We start from the raw sequence: 20607 nt of genomic DNA, 5'->3' as shown, positions 1-20607 counted from the left end.
TTTTGTTTTTCTATTTTATACGTCTACTACTATTGCTTCTAAGTGACAAAAGACTAATTACAAGTTCAATGAAAAGAAATGAAATAATCGTATTCAATTGCGATTTTTAATAACAGTAATAATAATAAGAAAGGTAAACAACGTAGTGTTAACTTTGAGTGGTAGGATTGTTCTGACGCTCGATTTCTTCATTCCTGGTCGTCGTCGACAGAGGTGCCACTGTGTCGTCCCTTTGTTGATGTCTGGGCAGCGTAGGCGAGCCAATGTTTTCAGCTGAGCGCTCAAGTTTCAGTCCAAGGCCAAAAACAAGAATGTTATAAAATCCCCAGCACACAAGACTAACAACAGAAACTCCAGCAGCTCCGACACATCCAACTAAGACTGCAATTACGACTGAAACACCTATTATAACGTGTGCAAAAGTTCTTGTTATTCTGACAGTGAGTAAAGGAAAGTCTAATTTTTGTTAGCAAACATAACGGCATCTTCCCTCCTTTTTTATCAAAAATGCTTCACTTACTAAAGAAACAACCATTTAGGATTGCGAATAACATAAACATAAGGCCTATAGGTCCAAAAAGGGCCCAACTGCAACCAGCTTCCAAATATACTTGTTTCAGCCAAGAAAGAAGTTTGAGAATGTATGAAATTGCTAATGTACACATCAACGAGAAGAATGATGTTAACGGTTCACGGTAGTTTCGATTTTTCAAGACAAGATTATCAGGAAAGCGGTGGGATAATTGTTTTAACGCTTCATCATAGCTTTTCTTTATCAAGCTGTTTTGGAATCTATTCACGATCGTTTTCTTGCTATTGTTAGAATTGAAGGAAGATGGATAGGACGATTTGTTGATGTCCTGTTGTGTATCCAAACAAAGACCCTTCTCTAAATCAACATTGTAAACATTCGATTGATTGTGCGCAGGAGGATCGCTTGAATCCAATTTCATCTTCTCTTCGGCCATTTCTAAATATAATTGACTTTGCAAATCAGAGTGAAAAAAGCTATTGATCCGTAATGAAGAAAAAATTCTACAAATGCTCACAATCGCAAAAAAGAAAAGGCAAAATGGAAATGAAATTGGCTCAGACAAAGCTCAATTTTCAGAGAATTTCATAAAACCTTCAATTACAAATAAAAAAAAGTAAGGAATGAAGAGAATAAATAATGTTGAGTCCAAAAGTTACTAAAAAATTTCGCATCGCTTACGCAACTTTTCGGTCAAGACTGGAGTAACGATGACAAGTAGCAAGGTTCCTTTTCGCATTGTTTCAATTTAGGGGCTGCAGGATCAACTAAAGTTTCTTTTTTTTAGTATTTGGCTGTATTTTTATTACTTTCTCAATTGACTTGGAAGAGATGTACAAATTCTACCACACTTGCTGTAGGATGTTACCCCAAAGGTGACGATAAATAAATAGGGACTACCCAAATGTAAATTATATGGAAGTCTAAAAAGATATAACGGACAGTTTTCAGTTGTGACTAATATTATTAAAACTTTTTATACAGCCTCAAAATGATGCAAACATTTACGGGAAAACAAAAACAAACGAAAAGATGTACCCTTATTATGTATGTAACTGTTCAATGGAATACCGAAACCGCCGGATTCAGACATTAAGGATTTTTTTGGAGAAGGCTCTCTTGAACTAGATTTCAATTCCTTTCCAACACATTCAAAGGAAATGCACAAAATATTCAGTAATCCAATTGCTGCAGAGTCAAAAATTTAATAATACCGTCCCGGATGCGAAACCCAGTAGAAACAACAGTCAACCTAAGGCATTTATTCCTAACTATTTCAATCAAAATCAGCCCAATTGGCAGGTATTGAAGAAATGAAAAGTTGACTCTAGCAAGAAATTTCGCATCACTTGCTCAAATGTAAGGTCACAAATGCAAGTAACAACTTTCGATTTCGCGTTTGTTTACACTTTCATAAACAAAGCTGATTCACCTATTTGATGAGGCTTTCGCTATCAAATAAGTATCCATTCGTACTCAAATAATATCTTTTAATAAATTCGGTACCAAAAAGAACCTTACTCACTCTTCATGTGTTACTTTACTTATTGCATGTCATGAAAGAGAGAATTCAGTAAAGAAACTACGAATCAACAGAAGCATTATTATTTACATTGTTGTTAATATATTTTCTAAATATTATTTGATCAAACAGGGGACTTTCATTTTCTGTCCTCCTTCTTCATCTTTTAAAAAATTGCTTTTTTGTTTATAATCACATATGGCGGATTAGCATAGTTTCTGTTAATATTTCGCTATACCTCATAATAAACTGTTTGTCATGTCAGAAAAAAAGGCGACGTTGAATAGCATTTGAGTACTATTAGTGACCAAACGTCCCTCCTTTTACTTTGGCAAAGTGTACGAGTGTCTATGTTCTATCTATTATTTTACAATTTCTTTCCCTCTTGTAATAAAAAAGGTCAAACCTGTTTCCTGATAATATACTGCTTTATCCATTTTACTGTCTTTTTTTATCACCATAACTCTCCTTCCAGCTTTCAAACTTAGGTTCATTATTATTTTTATACATAAGCGCAATTCATAATGGCTTTGAAAATGCCGCTTCATAAACACTTCATTAGAAGTCCGTAACTCTTCCTCCATACGAATAATCGCCATGAATCGTCGGCTCTTTCTTCGGTCCTCCAACTTCTCCTGTCTACTTTTGTTAATATACAATTTCTGTTGAAGCTCACTAAAATTCTTTTTCCCTTTGCTATGGGTATCTTACCTCAGGATTCACGTCCCCTTCAAAATCTTTAAGCTTCGTGCGTTGAGCTACATCAACGGGTCGCTGACTAGATTCCTTTTGTAAATGATTCCATTCTTCTTGTTCTTCTTTGCTGAGCGGAGGCGGTGATGGTCTCTTGAATCCACCCGGTGGTCCTTGCAAATATCTCTTCGAACTGGCACTCGCGATTTTGGGAACAGATTTCCAAGTTGCTGAAAGTCTCATTGAATACATATTTCCTTTTTTTTTTATCAAATGTCGGTTCGAAACTTCTTTTAAGACTTCCTTGAAAAAAATATCTTGGTCTAGTCAAATCAGCTTTAAAGGGTATACGAATCCAGAAAGATGTTGTTTTATATGAAATTAAAAGCTCTTACTTCATAAAAACGACTTTATCAACGCTAAGTGTGGAATTTGATAATCGTTGATGGCAAGTTATTCGGCCTGCCTTCTATGTCACACGAAATTAGACATTATATACCGGACGCTAAAAATAGACAATTCAACTGCACATTAATAAGCCAAAATAATGAATATGAACAACGGGGAAAATAATCATGATTTAAATTGATTTTTTATTTTTGAGATTTCCACCAGGGTTGGAATTGTAATTTCTATAAAGTTAGGGCATAAAAATAGGATGGATATTTTACGATCTGCTTCTAAACCTCCTTGACTACATAGAACTTTGCAAGTCGACGTATGTATTACAATTTAACAAAAACATAATTCTATAGCATCAAACACCAACAAACGGTATATTTTTAATGAGATTTACCTAGATAGACAATGGCTGAAGCTATGTTGAGTAAGTGAACGACATCTTTGAAAATGAAAAGAGAAAAAGAGCGAGCGTTCAACGCAAACATGGTCCAATATCAATAAAAAAGAAAGGAAAAGGCAGGTAACAACAAGTAATTGTAAATAAATGAAAAAGTTATATAAAATATGAATGGGAACGTTGAGATGAGCACACGAGTTAAATTATGGATGGTAAGTAAGAAAATCCTAAACGGGAGCAGAAAAGTTTAATATTCAAGAGGCTCCTTCTCTTCTTCAATTTCATAGTCTTCGTCAATTTCATCAATACCAGCTTCTTGGTATTGTTGATACTCACTGACAAGGTCATTCATGTTGGACTCAGCTTCAGTGAATTCCATTTCATCCATACCCTCTCCAGTATACCAGTGCAAGAAAGCCTTTCTTCTGAACATGGCAGAAAATTGGTCACCCAAGCGTCTAAAGACTTCTTGAATAGATGTGCTATTTCCAATGAAAGTAGCAGACATTTTGAGATCTTTGGGAGGTACGGAGCAGACAGCCTTAAGAACATTGTCGGGAATCCACTCAACGAAATAAGCAGAATTCTTAGTTTGCACAGAGCGAATTTGCTCATCGACTTCCTTCATTGAAACCTTACCGCGGAAAAGAGCGGCAACAGTCAAATAGCGACCATGGCGTGGATCAGCTGCAACCATCATGTTATTGGCAGAAAACATTTGTTGAGTAAGTTCAGGTACAGAAACTGCTTGGAAAGAGCTTGATCCAATGGCAGCAAGGGGAGCAAAACCGACCATAAAGAAATGCAAACGAGGGAATGGAACCATGTTAACAGCCAGCTTGCGCAAGTCAGAGTTTAGCTCACCAGGGAATCGGAAAGAAGTGGTGACACCAGCCATAACAGCAGAGACAAGATGGTTGAGATCATCATAAGAAGGGCTCTTAATTTTGAGGGTATTAGCAAAAATAGAAGACAAAGCTTCATTATCAATACAGAAGGTTTCATCGGAGTTTTCGACCAATTGATGCATGGAAAGAGTAGCATTATAAGGCTCAACAACAGTATCCGAAGACTTAGGAGCAGGAGCAACAGAGAAGGTTGCCATCATACGGTCGGGGTACTCTTCACGAATCTTTGAGAGTAACAAGGTACCCATACCGGAACCGGTACCACCACCCAAAGAATGAGTCAATTGGAAACCTTGAAGAGCATCGCAAGCTTCAGCTTCACGGCGAACAACATCTAAAACAGCGTCGGCCAATTCAGCACCCTCAGTATAGTGACCCTTGGCCCAAATATTTCCAGCGCCAGATTGACCATAAATAATGTTGTCAGGGCGGAATAAATTGCCAAACTTTCCTCCCTTAACAGCATCCATGGTACCGGGTTCTAAATCGACAAGAACAGCGCGAGGGACATATTTTCCAGCAGCAGCCTATAAAGCGGTAAGTAATGTATCCTACTCTGTTTCATTCAAAGACGCTATTTAGGTATGGAAAATACAAACGCGTCTTCAATGATTCCAAGCATACCTCATTAAAATAAACGTTCAGCCGTTCAAGTTGCTCATCTGATGTACCGCGACAGCTATTCAATGGTTACTTTCTGTTCGAAAACAAATGTCTTTAAATACATACATTCCTGCAGCATCCAATCCATGTTCATCGGCAATTTGGGACCTTTTTCCGGGTTAGTATTGGTTTTCCTTGTCAACCAGCTTTTTTCATACCAAAAGGAAGCACCAACTTGGTTACCGCACTGACCAGCTTGAATATGAACCTAACAAGTTAGTTTTATTAATAAAACTTCTCTTACAATCTCACGCATCTATGTAATTTTGGTTGAGTTTTGTTTTGATATTGGTTTGGTGGTAGGTAGGTTTGGTGCACCATACCGATTTGGTATAGCAGACCAAACAATTCGGAATAAGCGATAAGCAGCCTATTTTAAATAAATGAATAAAATTTATTATTTTCTAATAAAGAAGATTTATGAAAATGTATGTATGTACCATTTCAATCATGGTCTGAAACACTTTGTCTTTTCTAACTACATGAATGGCTAAATTGAATTTTTGTATTTAAAATATCTTTTCTTTTCTTTTCTTTTCTTTTGTTTTTTTTTTTTTGACTTTCATAAGACTTCATATTATTTAGGAAAGACGAAGTGCTGTTACGTTTTTTACTTGGCTTTGAGATGTTCGAGTCTTCAAATGTATCATTATTGAGTATTGACGATACAATGGTTTATATATTCTCATGATTTTAGAATAAACAGTTTAAAAAGATTTTCAGTATAGACTCATCTACTTTCTACTACCTACAATCCTAAGTCGCAAACCACGTTATATATATATATATATATATTATCAGAATACAATCGCCAATTTAACCGTTTATAGTATAATGAGCAAAATGGATTTTTTATTTTTTCAAGACAAAAATCCGATATCTATCCTCTTGAGGAAATAATGTGAAACCAAAGAAACCCAAATTATCCTAACCTCGGCATGCACATAAAATCGAACCTATAAATAACCATCAAAAAAGCGTATTAAAGACAAAGTCAAATATTTAGTTTTATTGCACGCACCCCCATTTTTACAATTCATTAATATCAAACTCTTTAGCCCATTGAGAAACAACCTGCTTATCATCTGATGCAGAAGTCTCCTTGGTGGTAGTTTCAGGTTCAGCCCACCATTGAATGTGTCCTGCATGCCAATCATTAACAATAATACTGGCTGCAGCATTCAAATTGGGAATACCACCACGAGATAAACGTCCACGCTTGCGGGCAATGTTCACCAAAAAGTCAGTAGCAGTGTCCAACTCAGAGGTATTCAATAGAGGAGGGAGCTCATATTGACTAAGCATTCGCTCAAGTAGACCAGGGATCCGATTGAGATAGTTAAGAATGTAGGCTGCAGCAGGAACTGGATCATCAATTTTGGAGGAAGGAATCGCATTCAGTAACACTAAGCGATAATGTTCATCTTCCTTACTGGCTGTTGGGAAAACAATACCGGGGCTATCAATTAAACGCAGCTTGCTATCCAGTTTAACTTCTCGTAAAGATCTAGTCATACCAGCAGCGCTACCGGCTGGGCATGGGGTAGAACGAGAAACGGCAGATCGATTGACAAGAGCGTTAATGACAGATGATTTACCCACATTAGGATAGCCAATGACACTAACTGTCAAAGAGCTCTTAAGCTTCTTCTTAGAAGAATAAGACTTGAGAGACTTCAATAAAGCGGAGATAGTGCCATTGGCAGAGTATGTCTTGTGTTTAAAGCCAGAGGATCCAGAAGAAGAACGCAAAGGAAGAGTAGGGAAGTGAGCGCGCAAGTAAACGAGCCAGCGGTCCAACACCTCAGGAGGGACTAAGTCAATCTTGTTGACGACATAGACGAGACGCTTTTCCTCAGCCGCAGAAGCCACTACTTGTTGCTCAACTTCTTTGGAACGTGTTCCTTCAGGATCACGAGCATCCAAGACATACAGAACAATGTCGGAGAGTTCGACTGCTTTCTTAAACTCCTTATCAAATGCTTTTCTAGAGGTGTCACCTTTAACAATCCTTTCAGAAGTGTTCGGAGAGTCATCCTCAACTAAAGAAGGAGTATTGTCGTCATCATCTTCATCCATAATAACACCATCCTCTTCCTCGGCTTGTTGTTCCTCGGAATCTCTAGCTTGTGCTGCTTCAGCAATCTTTGCAATCATGGGATCAACGCCATCAGCTCGTTCTTCCTCCATCTCGCTATCTTCGTCTGAATCCATATCTCCCTCTGACTTGGCAGCCTCTTTGCGGGCAATCTTTTCTTCTTCTCTTTGTCGCTTTTGCGCCTCGATATCTGCCAAAATCCGATCTTTATAAGGGAAGGAATTGGGAATGCCAGGGTCCTTTGGGATTCTGCTCTTCCATTGAGGATTTTTCTTCTCTAATTTTCTCTCTTTTCTACGAGAGCTAGCGGCTCTTTTTTCAATTCTGGCGCGAAGACGAGTAGTCCTTCTTTTACTCTTTTTTCCTGTTTATTTGTTAGTTTCATTGTCATTTATTTTAACAACTTACTTATCGAAACCATAGTGATTTACAAATTTTAAAATTGCAAATTTCACACACCGGTTTTGCTGAATCCAACTTTTCTCGCAGAGGTCACCACCACTATACTCGGTCCCGGTAACAATTGTCACTTATCCATCTCGTGTAAGGAAAAAAATTGTTTCAATTTCCATTTAGGCTTCATTTATTTTTTTATTTTTATTTTTATTAAATTTGTAAAAAGTTTTTTTTACTGTGGAAAGAGGTTGAACGAAACGTTTATAAGGGTAAATAGTTATTCGCAAATGAGACACGAAACGGTCAATAGTCACTGCAAAACTTATTCGATACATAAATGCTATTATATGATTTAGATAAGATTCCACTCAGGACAATGAAAGATGCGTAGCTTTGAAGTTTCAACACCAACAAATCAATGAAATACTAGTATGATGATCTGAATTCCAGCAAAAGTAAGTATCACTATAATGTACAAATAGAATTAAGTATAAAAATTCGTAGCAAATGTAATTTACTACCGTTTTTTCTGGTTGCCCTTATGAGTTTGCCTTCGAAGAGCGGGCTTGTTGGTAAAAGTAGCGAAGCGCATCTCGCCTAAAGTTTCTCATTTTTCCCAAAGACGTATTATAATCTGATACATCTTTTGCTAAAGCAAGTATATATCTCTCTTGAAAACTCTCCCCGAAACCAGGTGTTGTCTGATCTATTGATCTTGTCTCGGGCTTTACAGAAGATGATCGAGTACTGCTGAGCATTGAATTATCTAAATGGGAAAATTCCTCATCAGCCCATGACCAATTTGCATTCCAGATATCTTTATGAAGTTCAGGATCAATAATTCCTTTCATTAGTATTTTGGGGCCAAATGCGAGAAACATTTGCCTTGCTGGAACGATGCTTAGTTGACGAAACCGATACTTTGGAGCAAGGATTCTCATGTAAATGAGTTGATCTCTTTCAGTTTGGGTCGTCAAAACTTTGCGCAAGTTTGGGGTTTTGTGGAACATGAAGTAACTATCCTTAAATCCCAAGATTCTTGCACATTCTGTTCCAAGCATATACAATACTTCACCTCTGCCATTCAAACAAAAGGTTTTAGCCTTATATTCCAAACCGTCAGCAAGTCGTCCATACTTATCAATAACCGAATTTGTACCGGTTTTCTCTAACGTAAGGTCTTTTCTTTCCGAATTATATTTTGGATCTATATGTTTACTTTCCGGGAGAGCCACGACAGGCTCTTCTATTGCCATAGGTTTTTCTGCTGATTCATATCCAGATACTGAGCCCTCCCGGTCCTCCTCAGGTAAAGTAAGGGAAGGTCTGCGTACTTTTTCTTCGTCCAATGTAGAGGTGTCGGTTTTATCTGTATCAAAGCTCGCTTCAGGTTCATGAACTGAAGTCGAATAGTTCGTTTCAATATCCATCTCTTCTTCTTCATCTACATTTGTAAGCATAAAATCAGCTTCGTAAAAAATTCTTACTCATTTTAGCAGGAAAACTTTAATCTTTGTAGTTCAAAATCAACCATTGCTGGAAGATGGGGAACGACTTATATAATGTCTGCAGTTTTTTCGAGAATAGATATGTTGACAAGATCAACTAAGATGTGGTTTACTTGCAAACGAATAAAGTTTACTTCTTAATGTGAAACCATTTCTAATTGTATTTGAGTTTTTCTGTGTATATAACCTTTGAGCATTCACACTATTACAACTATAAAGTACACTACCACTACTTGCCTCATCGGATGAGAACTCTTCTATCTCGAGAATTCCACTGAGACATCTAAATTGAAAGTGAGTCCATGATTTTATTTAGTCTTGCCAGTCGAATCTTCCAATCTGAAGATTCTGACTGTAGACACATGAGTATATGTAGTTTTGTTAATCAAGTCAAGTAATAGATTTCATCAATAGACAATCAACCGTATACGGGTCTTTATTCTCCGATCATTCGTATCTTAATTTCTGTATTTCGTTTTTAATTGTTTACCATTTGTACACACATTTCGTTTAGTCGATCAGATACTATTCTTCTACGTAGTACCAAGTCGTCCAACTGAAGCATACAGTCCTATAATTGTAATTATTACTTCCACTCGATAAACATTCTCATAAAGTGTGAGGTTTCTGCCGTGATATTGCTGTTCATCTTAAACCCTTAATCTTTCTTAATACGATATTTTTCGATTTCTCCTATAACAATATTATATTATGTTTCAAAATTTATTCAGCTCTCACCGATTCCAATGCAGCAACGTTGTAGTGCGTAAACTAGTAGAACGCATACGCTCAAAATCGCTAAATAAACATGGTCATACTGTGTGTCCTCTTACTTTTGTTCTCACCAACGTATACTAAATCAGCGACAGCTAAAGAAACGGGAAGATGAGTGCAATTGGCTATAAGCGGCCTTCATCTTCCGCTACGAAAGATCAAAAACCAAAGGTCTTTGTACGAGCTGCGCGCGGTAAGGTTCAAAAAATAGTTCGCGAACGATATCTACGTGATGATATTCCTTGTCAAAGTAAAAGCTGCCCATTATGTCTTTCTAAGCTTCCAACCGATTCCAACGGTAATGCATTGGAGCCCATACTATCAGAAGAACCCTTCTTCTTAGAAAAGTTCGGTCGTCACTACCTGATTCCTGATACAAATGTTTTTTACCATTGTATGGATGCTTTGGAACATCCTTCTAACTTTTTCGATGTGATTGTTTTACAGACGGTTCTTTCTGAAATTGCTTCCAAGTCAATTCCTCTTTACAACCGTATCAAGCGTCTGTGTCAAGAAAAGACAAAACGCTTTACCCCCTTTAGTAACGAATTTTTTTCGGAAACGTATATAGATAAATTAGAGGGCGAGTCACCAAATGACCGCAATGATAGAGCCATCCGTGCTGCAGCTTCTTGGTTTACTGGCCACTTAGCTGGATTAGGGCTTAAAGTCGTGTTAATCACGAACGACCGCCGTAATGCAGAGATCGCTGCTGAACAGGGTATACAGACTTCTACCTTGAAGGACTATGTTCAATATTTACCGGACTTCGAGGTTTTGTTGGACATGATATCTGCAGTTGCAGACGCTACTGCTGCTAATGAGAAAGCTGCTGCCGAAACAAAGGCAATCTACGATCCTCATTGGTCTACTTCTCGCATGCTGACATGTATAAAAAATGGCGAAGTTCATAAAGGTGTACTGAATGTTAGCACTTATAACTTCCTTGAAGGCTCTATCAACGTTCCTGGATTCAATAAGCCGATTTTGATTTCTGGAAGAGAATACCTAAACCGTGCTGTTCAAGGTGATGTTGTGTGTGTTCAAATTTTACCCCAAAGTCAGTGGAAGTCCGAGGCGGGAGAAATTGCTAGCGATGACGAAGATGTGCTAGTGAACGCTTCCGCTGAGCCTGATGCTTCTCGTAGCATTGATCTGGAAACTCCCACCAGTAAGAAAGCTCATCCTACTGGAAAGATTGTTGGTATTTTGAAACGGAATTGGAGACCCTATGTTGGACACGTTGACAATACCACTGTAGCCCAATCTAAAGGTGGTTCTCAGCAAACAGTACTCCTAACCCCCATGGATCGTCGCATTCCCAAGATTCGTTTTCGCACCCGACAAGCCCCTCGACTGCTTGGGCAGCGAATTGTGGCTGCTATCGACACTTGGGAGGCTACTAGTCGTTATCCTGAAGGCCACTTTGTACGTGCTCTTGGTGAAATGGAAACCAAAGAAGCCGAAACAGAGGCACTTCTACTTGAATACGATGTACAACACCGACCATTCCCTAAAGCAGTATTGGATTGTCTTCCTCAAGAAGGTCATAATTACAAGGTACCAGAGGACAAGTCTGATCCCCTTTGGAAAAATAGAAAAGATCTTCGGGATCTTTTGATTTGCAGTATCGATCCCCCTGGATGTCAGGATATTGATGATGCTCTTCATGCACGTGTCTTACCTAATGGAAACTTTGAGGTTGGTGTGCACATTGCTGATGTTACTCACTTTGTAAAGCCGAAAACGGCCATGGACAATGAGGCTGCTTCTCGTGGTACCACTGTGTACTTAGTTGATAAACGTATTGATATGCTTCCTATGCTACTGGGTACTGATCTATGTTCTTTGCGTCCATACGTAGAAAGATTTGCATTTTCATGTCTGTGGGAGATGGACGAAAATGCTGATGTCGTTAACGTTTCATTTACGAAATCTGTAATTGCTTCTAAAGATGCATTCAGTTATGCGGATGCACAAGCTCGGATTGATGATGAAAAAATGCAAGATCCATTAACTCAAAGCATGCGTATCTTGCTAAAACTATCTAAGAAGATAAAACAAAAAAGAATGGATGAGGGTGCTTTGAATTTGGCGAGTCCTGAAGTGCGAATTCAAACAGATAGCGAAACATCGGATCCCATGGATGTTGAGATTAAACAACTTCTTGAAACTAACTCTCTTGTCGAAGAGTTTATGTTACTAGCAAATATTTCTGTTGCTCAAAAAATTTACGACACATTTCCTCAAACTGCTGTTCTCCGTCGACACGCAGCACCGCCTCTCTCAAACTTTGATTCCTTGCAGGATATTTTGCAAGTTTGCAAGGGAATGCATCTTAAATGTGATACATCAAAGGCTTTGGCAAAATCTTTGGATGAGTGTGTGGATCCCAAAGAACCCTACTTTAATACCTTACTGCGTATCTTGACAACGCGCTGTATGTTATCCGCCGAATACTTCTGTTCTGGTACGATTGCAGCTCCCGATTTCCGCCATTATGGTTTAGCGACGAGTATTTATACACATTTTACTTCGCCTATTCGTCGTTATGCAGACGTGTTGGCACATCGACAACTGGCTGCAGCTATTGACTACGAAGTGCTGCATCCTTCAATCAGTGACAAACAACGCTTGATTGAAATTAGCAATGGAATAAATTATCGACATCGCATGGCGCAAATGGCAGGTCGTGCTAGTGTTGAGTATTATGTTGGACAGGCGCTCAAAGGAGGCATTGCTGAAGAAGATGCATATGTAATTAAGGTTTTTAAGAATGGTTTTGTTGTATTTATTGCCAAATTTGGTCTTGAAGGTATTGTATACACAAAGAGCATGACGAACATGTTGGAGCCAAATGTTGAATTTTTGGAAGATAAGTATATGCTCAAAGTTGAAATTCGAGATCCACCGAAACCAAAGATTGTTGAAGTTCAAATGTTTCAAAAAGTGCGTGTGCGTGTAGGAACAGTACGTGATGAGCATTCAGGAAAACAAAAAGTGGATATTCGCTTGGTACACTAAATTGAGCAGACAATGTCGATACAGACTACTTACTGTTTTGACGACTTTTACTAGGGAAAAACGGATTACTTTAGAGTTAGGATAATGAATCCAATCAATTTTTGGTTGATGAATTTTTCTGATATTCATTAAACAAGGAAACAATTACATGGGTTGGTTGTCCGTGAATATAAAAAACCAAAAGAAGAAGAGCTCCGTCTTGTTAAACTTACATCGATGTATGACCTGTAGGAACCACATAATAAGGAAACAGAAAAGCAAGAAAAACAATAAACAAAAGCCATCGAATCACACGAGGAAGGATATTTATGATTCTCATTTACAAATGTTTCTCTAAATTGAGTTTGGCAGGTTCAATAAAGAAGCCAGAACCCTTTGCGCATAGTATGGGCTCTTCACCTTCAGTGAGGCGATAGAGCTCACCGGATATCCAACCCTTTCTTCCTTCCACTTTGCTAGTGTTACACACCACTTTATAAAGGTTTGAGCACAGAGAAGGGGCCACATAAGTTACATCAAGTTGAACAGTGACGCCTAGGCGGGATGCAAAGTTACCGAAAATACCGAAAGCCAAAGCTTCATCAAGCATAGAAGCAATGAATCCTCCGTGTAAAATGTTTCTGTAACCACATAGTAGTTCAGTAGGATAGAAAAAAGTGACAGAGCCCTTGCCGGACTTTTCGACATAGTAGTAAGGGCAAAAAGCAAGGGCTTGTTGGCGGACATAGTTGGCGATCAACGATCGGTTCTCCTCTGATTTATATGGCTGCAAGAGGATATAACTGGGGTCATCCCTAATCCTTTGGAATTCGCTATGGGCTGCTAATTTAGCTTCAGGCATGGTAAAAATGAATGAATAAGAGAGCAAAAGCTACGGTTTATAGAAAAAGGTACAGAAAGTTTTGCAAAATACAACTCGAAATTTAGATTATATAAACCAAAAAAAGCCAAAAAAGAATTAAAGAAAGTGTTCGAAAAAGCAAAGTCCTGTCGAATACCCGTCCTTCAGTCAAAGATTTTACAAAAGGGGAGCGGTATGTTGTAGAACCAAGTAATAAATCCCGAATCAAAAGACCTTTTAAAAGACCGAATTAAGCAGGTTGTACTTTCAAGAGGAGGTTGTCGGATGGTTGAGATTCTTTTGCTCCGAAGGAGATAATTATAACGAATGCATAACACTTCGTAAGAGAATATTGCTTTCGGCTGGTGAACTTGAAGGAACCTAGAAAAAAGGCATATATGGGAATGTCTGTATTGGAATGTTGATGTTACTTATAAAAACAGTGAAAGTGCAAAAAGCACGGGGTCCAAATAGAAAAAAAATAAATGAGTAAAGGAAAGAAAGAGAAAGAAAAATTTCCATAAACAGAGTACACGAAAATCAGTTTCAAAACAACTTGGAAGTTATTTTTTCATTTTCCTACTTTGCAAGGGGATGGGAGCCGATTTTCGCTGTTTAAAGGATTGGTGGCCTCGTTAACCATGACTTTAGCGACTTTAAGTGTTTATAAATGGGAGGACTTTAGCGCAGGGAAATGGTCGGTATTCAATAGTCAAGATGCTATTTCAAGATCGCTAACAACGATGCGAAGAGTGAATGACCTTGAAACACTTCACAAACTGGCCCATAAAGGAATAAAAACCACAAAATATCTTTTTACTTTTCCTTTTTTGCGGGGAGTGTTCATGCAAGCCATAAGCGAAGATGATCTGGTTATGATTGGAAAGCGAAGAAATGGAGTTGATCGTTGATTCCCATGTTTCTTCTGTTCACGGACTTCCTGCAAGAAAAAAAAAGGTAAGAAACTCCTATAATAATGTACCACTGTATCATTGCTTCTTTGATCAATTGCTCGCTCGTTCTTTTCATTTACTAATGCACCGTGTTGCCATACGTTATCCTAGAAAAAAGGAAGGTTCCTATTGAGACGTTCCAAAGCAGTACATTTCCTTACGGTACGCAATCCACTCATTTTGCAGCGCGTTTGGGTCCATTATTTTTTGATGCTTGCAAAAGAACAGAGCAGAGCGAATCTGTTGAAAAGTCACCACACGAATGCGTCTTGTATAAAAAAGAGAATTTTTCTCATCGCACAGGAAATTGGACCCAATTTTCGTAATTTTAACCGATTTTTTTTTCTTTCCTGTTCCTCCCATCTCTGATTTCTAGGTTTTTTTCGTTTTCGCTGAATCTGTCATTTTGAAATCCACACATACCCAGTTCTGAAATGAGTGACCAAGAATCCCCGAACGCAAGGTCGTGTCCCATTGACCATCGCGCATATACACAGCAACAGCAGCAAGAGATGCCACGAGATACTGATAATTGGTCATCGTGGTTGAAAACTTTATGGACCACTAGTGCGCCCGTGGGACCAACTTCACAGTCAACAATCGGACAAAGTCGCACTAATGAATTGAATTCTCAACAGATTCCTCCAGAATGCCCCATGCATGCCCAGCGTGAAGAAGCGGATAAGAAACGTGGACCATTATCTTGGTTTGGATGGAGACAGGATGTTCGAGAAAACAAAGGTACAATTGCGGTCGCTCCGGAAATGGAAACAATTCCTTCGGAATGTCCTATGTCCAAACAAAAGAATAACAGCGAGGAAAGCTCGTCTTGGTTTTCGTTTTTGAAGCCCGTGGAAGTGCGTGAACAGCCGAAGCATGAACAACAGCAACGACAAACATATCCCTCTGAATGTCCCATGTCACAAGGCACCTCATCTAAGGAAAGCTGGTCTAGCTGGTTATGGGGCAAGCAAGAGGGTGGTTCCTCCGAGATGAATCCGGATAACTTGATGTACAAAGATATATCACAAAAGGCAACCAGAGATCAAGTGGTAAATTTGGGTACGAACCGGTCCACGAGTAGCATCCCAAAAGCAGACGGAGACTTATGGAAGTACCCCTCGCCACAGCAGATGTATAATGCCATGTGGCGGAAGGGATACCGTGATAGCGGTGAGAATGTGCCCATGATGGTAGAAATTCACAATTTTTTGAACGAGGGTGCATGGAAAGAGATCCAAGCCTGGGAGCAGTCAAGCGGACAAAATACAGACCCCAAATTATTGCGATTTGAAGGTAATGCTAGTAAAAAGAGTCCCCGAGCCATGTGGTATATGATGCTTGGACGTATGTTTCCTGGTCGCTGGGGTACGAGTGAAGGTCCGTTTGACAGGCATGATTGGTATGTTCAACGAAAAGATAATCAGATTGTACGTTATATAATTGATTATTACGAGGCACCAGATGATGGCGGTCAGCCAGTATTTTCTCTGGATGTTCGCCCAGCGCTGGATGATTTGAATGCAATGCGCATGCGTTGGCGCCATTGGCAAGATCAACGCGAGTCAAATCACTAAAAATAAAGAGTTTTTCATTCAGTCGGTACATATTTTTTTATATTTTTGCTTGTATTACGTTCATAAGTTCAATGTAAAATCGGTTTTCGATTTTCTCTGTTTGTTCAGGAAACGTTAATAGAAAATGTAACAAAATTAACAATAATAATGATAAATTAGAAAAATCTAGTCTCCGTTTCTTGTACTATTTTCCTTGAGAGAATATAAGCTTCTCGCTTTCGTTTTCTACTATGCTCGTTCATATTCGTACTACCTCGTAATATAAATTATTGTGCTTTACCTTCCTGTTTTTTTTCAATGTTTGATAACGAACGCGAACGTACCTGCCGTATGAATACCGAGAAAAGGCAAGACGGGACAGATACGCAGACATTCACAAAAGAAAAAAGTTGTTTAGGAATCATTTGTCTACTCGTCTATGAGTCAAATCCTTAAAATCATTGTGAAATATCGTAACCCAAGTAACCCAAATTTTATCTATTCTTTGATACCATTCAAGCGATGAACTTTTGACACAGCCTCCTTTATTCTCATCAGGACCAGACTACGTGAATGGGAAGTTCATCGGTAGTGTACCCCGCATAAAAAAAAAAAAGTAACAACAATCTCGCTAAGGACTTGAATGTGCGCGTGTTGCTTGTCTAATTCTTCCAATTATACGGCATTGTTTTGTTCCCCGATATTCTGGATCTGTTCCCGTCCTTCACTGATTTGCTCGTCCCCTCTCTGTTTAGTATGACGTAGATTGCTCCACTTTAAAGTTCGTATAATCTCCTCAATCTCGTCATTCAATCACTCATCCGCAAATTAGTTTCGTGATAGTTTTGTAACCGCATATCCTCGATTCTTATGCTCAAGCCCCTTGGCTTACGTTCCTTATTTCAACGATTGGCTCGTTAGTGCCGTCTTACCCTTGCTTCCATTAAGACAGGGGTTTGTCCACTTAGACCCAAGGACTATGATTACCCCTTCTGATAAACCTAAGCTGCTTTCTTGCTATTCTTGTTATTCTTGTTATTCGTTGTTGCTTTCATTGTCCCTTCTATCGCTCTGTCTCCTTAAATATGCCGGTTATATATACCCCAATCCTTTTCTTTGTTCTTGGACTGTCTCCCCCCATTCCTTTCTTTCCTTAGTCCATAATCTCACTAATTACTTTTCCATATTTTCAATTGGCACTGCACGTTTTCGTCCTTTCATATTCATCGATTTTCGTTGTCGTTTCGTCCCTGTAAGTTTCTTTGTTTTCGCTTAGCACTAGCATTCATCCAAATTACTTGTCGGCGCTTACGATTCTTTGACATTTCTTTTTATTTTACGGGATCCTTTTCTATTGTCAGAGTATTTCTTAGTGTGTCGTGTCCAACTGATTGTGTGTGAAAACTATTAGTGTTTCATCTGTCTGTGTACTATCGTCGCGTTCATACTATTTGTTTCTTTGTAAGGGTTAATTTCTATATTCATCACCTTTTATTGTTCTTTTAGGTGGCTTAGTATTCAATTGGTTTCAATAGAACCTTTTCTTGTCAATCTTTAAAACTAATTGCAAAATCTACCGTTTACCGCTTATACCTTATTACGGTTTTTCTTTCCTTTTGCTTGAATTTGTAATCGGTTCATGTTCATTTAAACACATTTAATTTTATATTTCTTGCTATTTGTTTACTTTTGTTTTCTTGGTTTCTTAGATTCTTGTCGTTTTTTTCCTTCTTTTTTTGGTCTTTAGATCGAATTTCTCTCTTTTTCTCTCTTCTCTTTCTCTTCCGTGTGTGTGTACTAGGATATCCCACCGTCTTTTTTTTTTATCTTTTGCTGACTGTGCACCTGGTTGTATCTGTGTACAATTTTGACCTTTTGTGATTTTTCGTATTTTTGTAGGAATTTTGGGTAGAGAATTGCTATCCTCCCATTCGATTTTTTAATCAATCTGCTGCGCATCGTTTTTAGATTCTGCATACCCTTCTTTTATTCATTGGATATCCTCATTTCTGCTATCGCTTTGGGCTAGTGTTTGATATCACTACTAAATTTTTACTCCTTTTCTTCCGAACTTTCGACATAAGGAGCTTTGCGCCTTTTTTGTTTGATTCGACAGTCGTTTTCATTTTGTTTGAATTTATTATCATATCCATATTCTACGTGGTGAAAGTTTTCTCGGTTTGTGAATAACTTTACCTTAACTTTATTGGTACAATGAGCTCTCCCCCACCTACTAATTCAAAAAGCAGTTCGATTAAGCGACCCTTGAACAGCTTCATGCTGTATAGACGTGATCGCCAATTGGAGATTCCCACGACTAACCATCAGAGTATTTCTCGAATAATAGGCGAATTGTGGAGAAACGAAAGTGCCCAGGTAAAGCGTTATTACGCTGAGCTATCGGCCTTGGAACGGCAAAAGCACATGCTTCAAAACCCCGAATACAAATATACGCCAAAGAAACGTGCTTGCCGTAGGTCTAAAAGGAAACCCAGTAGTACACGTTCTCGTCCTCAAACAGATCTAAGTATCCTACAACAAATTTCCACATATTCTGCTTCTAGCGAGCATACTGCTTCTGTTTTGTCTCGTGTGAACGAAAGCCGTCTTGCTGCGGGAACTGTTGACAAGAACATTCCGGTTGATTTGGCACAACAAGTTTACAAATTGGCAGACTATAACATTAATGTCCATGCGGCGGACGATTCCGATAACGCTTCGACTTCTACGCTTTCGTCACCCATGGTTCGAAACTTATCGTTACCTTCCTCGTTACCCACTGCCTCTTCCAGTATTGTCCAGAATTCTGCTGAACCTTTGCAAGATACCCTCACTTTCCACAGACACCCATTCCCCTTGGCGCGAACAAAGTCTCTATTCCAACCTCCTACAGAGGCGTGGTTTCCCAATGTTGCACCTCCTTTGAAGCGATCCTTGTCTATCAATGACTCAAAGGATGCGTCTCTTTTACTGTCTAATTCGTCAGACTCTATCCCAGACGCTGATGATGCTTCCAGAGATTTTTTGGCATCAGGTGATTCTTATTCTATGCAACATCCCAGGTCCGAAAATCCCGCTTGTGACCAGCTAGTTATTGAATCATTGCAAGGAGCGAGAAGGCCTTCCATGGTGGATGAAGTTGATTCTAGTCCCAAAACGCCTCCTCCTACAAACTTGCATGAACCAAGGATTGAAACAGGTAGCTTTGAGACGCCCTCTAGCATTCGAAATTTTGGTGTCTCATCTGTCGGTACAGACAATGAAGACACCTATGGTACTCCATATTATACTCCGGGACCAAATGCAAGCCGTATGAATAGTGGTGCATCTGGTTACTTTTCATCTCCAACCTCTAGGTATTCTATCCTTGATCCATTTCAGACACCTCAGTATGATAATGTTGTCAGAGAAAAGTCGTATTTAGATGTTGAACCCTTAATGGGAGACTTATTCTCAACAAATACTTTGGACACTCAGGAGTTAAACGATCTTTTTACTCAAATCCCAAATCATAACTCCACTCAGGAAACACGAGATGAGTTTTCGGATTTGACTCCTTCCTTACTGGAGCCTTGGTTGCCCAGTGGGAAGTAATAATAATATCTACTCTGCGCATATGACCGATTTATTTATGAATGATCCTAATTATTTGATTTTTATGTACTATAATTCTGATTTTGAAAAAAAAATGCGCATATACGATTCCAAAGTCGATTGCATGATCATGTATTAATGCTGAGTGACTTTAATACTAATATTAATTCAATTACAAGATATGGAAGTGTTTCTGATATCGTTTTCTTTTTTTCCCTTGGGACTGACCCTTTATGTTCTTTTAATACTTTTTTCTATCTGTGAAACCATAAACAAGGCAACGCTATGGTTCTTTTTATTCAGATTGTTCTCCGTTAATTTTATACATAATTTTATTTGTGTAATTGAACTTGTTGGGGTTGTTCACGTATACATGCTGGTGAACAAGCGCTGTAAGAGGCCCATGGCCTATCCACGATGCGTTTGATGAAACTTTACTAATATTAATTATTTTTAATATGCACGCAGTATGTACAATATACGAATCTTTAATGAATGAATGGAATGATTTGACTACGCAACTTGAACATTGGTAAAGAACAGTATTTAAAAAAGGTATTATGCAGAAAAAAATGACAATTCACGAAAATGAAACTTTTGCCAAGTAGGAGAAAGGGCTTAGAAGAAAAAAATGAAACCAAAAAAAAAAAGAAAAAAAAAGAAAAGACAACCACTATAACTAAAGACAAGTAAAGGTTAAATTAAAAGAAATAAGATAGAAGAAAAGAAAAAAACTAACCAATAGA

The 20607-nt window shown here is 38.5% G+C and overlaps 9 protein-coding genes across 9 annotated transcripts; 3 read left to right on the top strand and 6 right to left on the bottom strand.

The window, feature by feature from the left end:
* Positions 1-69: 69 nt before the first annotated feature.
* SPOG_05715 (uncharacterized protein) lies at positions 70-1289 on the bottom strand. The gene is made up of 2 exons (XM_013166686.1): positions 521-1289; positions 70-456 (listed from the first exon to the last, which is right to left on the bottom strand). Exons 1-2 carry the CDS (start codon positions 966-968, stop codon positions 149-151), a joined length of 756 nt encoding a protein of 251 aa, XP_013022140.1. The 5' UTR covers positions 969-1289; the 3' UTR covers positions 70-148.
* Positions 1290-2254: 965 nt separating this feature from the next.
* On the bottom strand, positions 2255-3293 carry SPOG_03181 (DUF1674 family protein). Its single transcript, XM_013165838.1, has 2 exons — positions 2766-3293; positions 2255-2693 (listed from the first exon to the last, which is right to left on the bottom strand). The coding sequence occupies exons 1-2, from the start codon at positions 2997-2999 to the stop codon at positions 2613-2615; spliced, it is 315 nt and encodes a 104-aa protein (XP_013021292.1). The 5' UTR covers positions 3000-3293; the 3' UTR covers positions 2255-2612.
* Positions 3294-3390: 97 nt separating this feature from the next.
* Positions 3391-5417, bottom strand: SPOG_03182 (tubulin beta Nda3). The gene is made up of 5 exons (XM_013165839.1): positions 5362-5417; positions 5276-5325; positions 5184-5225; positions 5079-5133; positions 3391-4981 (listed from the first exon to the last, which is right to left on the bottom strand). Exons 1-5 carry the CDS (start codon positions 5371-5373, stop codon positions 3794-3796), a joined length of 1347 nt encoding a protein of 448 aa, XP_013021293.1. The 5' UTR covers positions 5374-5417; the 3' UTR covers positions 3391-3793.
* A 461-nt stretch (positions 5418-5878) lies between these two features.
* On the bottom strand, positions 5879-7741 carry SPOG_03183 (GTPase Grn1). Its single transcript, XM_013165840.1, has 2 exons — positions 7624-7741; positions 5879-7579 (listed from the first exon to the last, which is right to left on the bottom strand). Exons 1-2 carry the CDS (start codon positions 7634-7636, stop codon positions 6147-6149), a joined length of 1446 nt encoding a protein of 481 aa, XP_013021294.1. The 5' UTR covers positions 7637-7741; the 3' UTR covers positions 5879-6146.
* A 105-nt stretch (positions 7742-7846) lies between these two features.
* On the bottom strand, positions 7847-9766 carry SPOG_03184 (SWI/SNF complex subunit Snf59). Its single transcript, XM_013165841.1, has 2 exons — positions 9099-9766; positions 7847-9055 (listed from the first exon to the last, which is right to left on the bottom strand). The coding sequence occupies exons 1-2, from the start codon at positions 9100-9102 to the stop codon at positions 8151-8153; spliced, it is 909 nt and encodes a 302-aa protein (XP_013021295.1). The 5' UTR covers positions 9103-9766; the 3' UTR covers positions 7847-8150.
* Positions 9767-9963: 197 nt separating this feature from the next.
* Positions 9964-14014, top strand: SPOG_03185 (3'-5' exoribonuclease subunit Dis3). The gene has a single exon (XM_013165842.1). The coding sequence runs from the start codon at positions 10005-10007 to the stop codon at positions 12915-12917; it is 2913 nt and encodes a 970-aa protein (XP_013021296.1). The 5' UTR covers positions 9964-10004; the 3' UTR covers positions 12918-14014.
* SPOG_03186 (uncharacterized protein) lies at positions 11664-16535 on the bottom strand. Its single transcript, XM_013165843.1, has one exon. The coding sequence runs from the start codon at positions 13756-13758 to the stop codon at positions 13237-13239; it is 522 nt and encodes a 173-aa protein (XP_013021297.1). The 5' UTR covers positions 13759-16535; the 3' UTR covers positions 11664-13236.
* Positions 14170-16516, top strand: SPOG_03187 (cytochrome c heme lyase). The gene has a single exon (XM_013165844.1). The coding sequence runs from the start codon at positions 15146-15148 to the stop codon at positions 16286-16288; it is 1143 nt and encodes a 380-aa protein (XP_013021298.1). The 5' UTR covers positions 14170-15145; the 3' UTR covers positions 16289-16516.
* Positions 16536-17334: 799 nt separating the features above from the next.
* Positions 17335-20382, top strand: SPOG_03188 (transcription factor Ste11). Its single transcript, XM_013165845.1, has one exon. The coding sequence runs from the start codon at positions 18482-18484 to the stop codon at positions 19859-19861; it is 1380 nt and encodes a 459-aa protein (XP_013021299.1). The 5' UTR covers positions 17335-18481; the 3' UTR covers positions 19862-20382.
* The last annotated feature ends 225 nt before the right edge of the window (positions 20383-20607 follow it).

Source organism: Schizosaccharomyces cryophilus, assembly GCF_000004155.1.
Source record: "Schizosaccharomyces cryophilus OY26 unplaced genomic scaffold supercont4.1, whole genome shotgun sequence".
In the NCBI taxonomy this organism is placed as follows: Eukaryota; Fungi; Ascomycota; class Schizosaccharomycetes; order Schizosaccharomycetales; family Schizosaccharomycetaceae; genus Schizosaccharomyces; species Schizosaccharomyces cryophilus.
This window is presented reverse-complemented; position numbering and strand designations above follow the sequence as displayed.

Bases quoted from the DNA above. Each gene is read 5' to 3' on its own strand.
- SPOG_05715 (XM_013166686.1), bottom strand. From the start codon at position 968: ATGGCCGAAGAGAAGATGAAATTGGATTCAAGCGATCCTCCTGCGCAC. The intron at 457-520 runs GTAAGTGAAGCA...AACAAAAATTAG, and splicing joins CCTAAATGGTTGTTTCTTTA to ACTTTCCTTTACTCACTGTC.
- SPOG_03181 (XM_013165838.1), bottom strand. From the start codon at position 2,999: ATGTATTCAATGAGACTTTCAGCAACTTGGAAATCTGTTCCCAAAATC. The intron at 2,694-2,765 runs GTAAGATACCCA...TAACAAAAGTAG, and splicing joins AAGGGGACGTGAATCCTGAG to ACAGGAGAAGTTGGAGGACC.
- SPOG_03182 (XM_013165839.1), bottom strand. The intron at 5,226-5,275 runs GTATGAAAAAAG...ACCCGGAAAAAG, and splicing joins CAAGTTGGTGCTTCCTTTTG to GTCCCAAATTGCCGATGAAC. The intron at 4,982-5,078 runs GTATGCTTGGAA...ACCGCTTTATAG, and splicing joins TGAACGTTTATTTTAATGAG to GCTGCTGCTGGAAAATATGT.
- SPOG_03185 (XM_013165842.1), top strand. From the start codon at position 10,005: ATGAGTGCAATTGGCTATAAGCGGCCTTCATCTTCCGCTACGAAAGAT.
- SPOG_03186 (XM_013165843.1), bottom strand. From the start codon at position 13,758: ATGCCTGAAGCTAAATTAGCAGCCCATAGCGAATTCCAAAGGATTAGG.
- SPOG_03187 (XM_013165844.1), top strand. From the start codon at position 15,146: ATGAGTGACCAAGAATCCCCGAACGCAAGGTCGTGTCCCATTGACCAT.
- SPOG_03188 (XM_013165845.1), top strand. From the start codon at position 18,482: ATGAGCTCTCCCCCACCTACTAATTCAAAAAGCAGTTCGATTAAGCGA.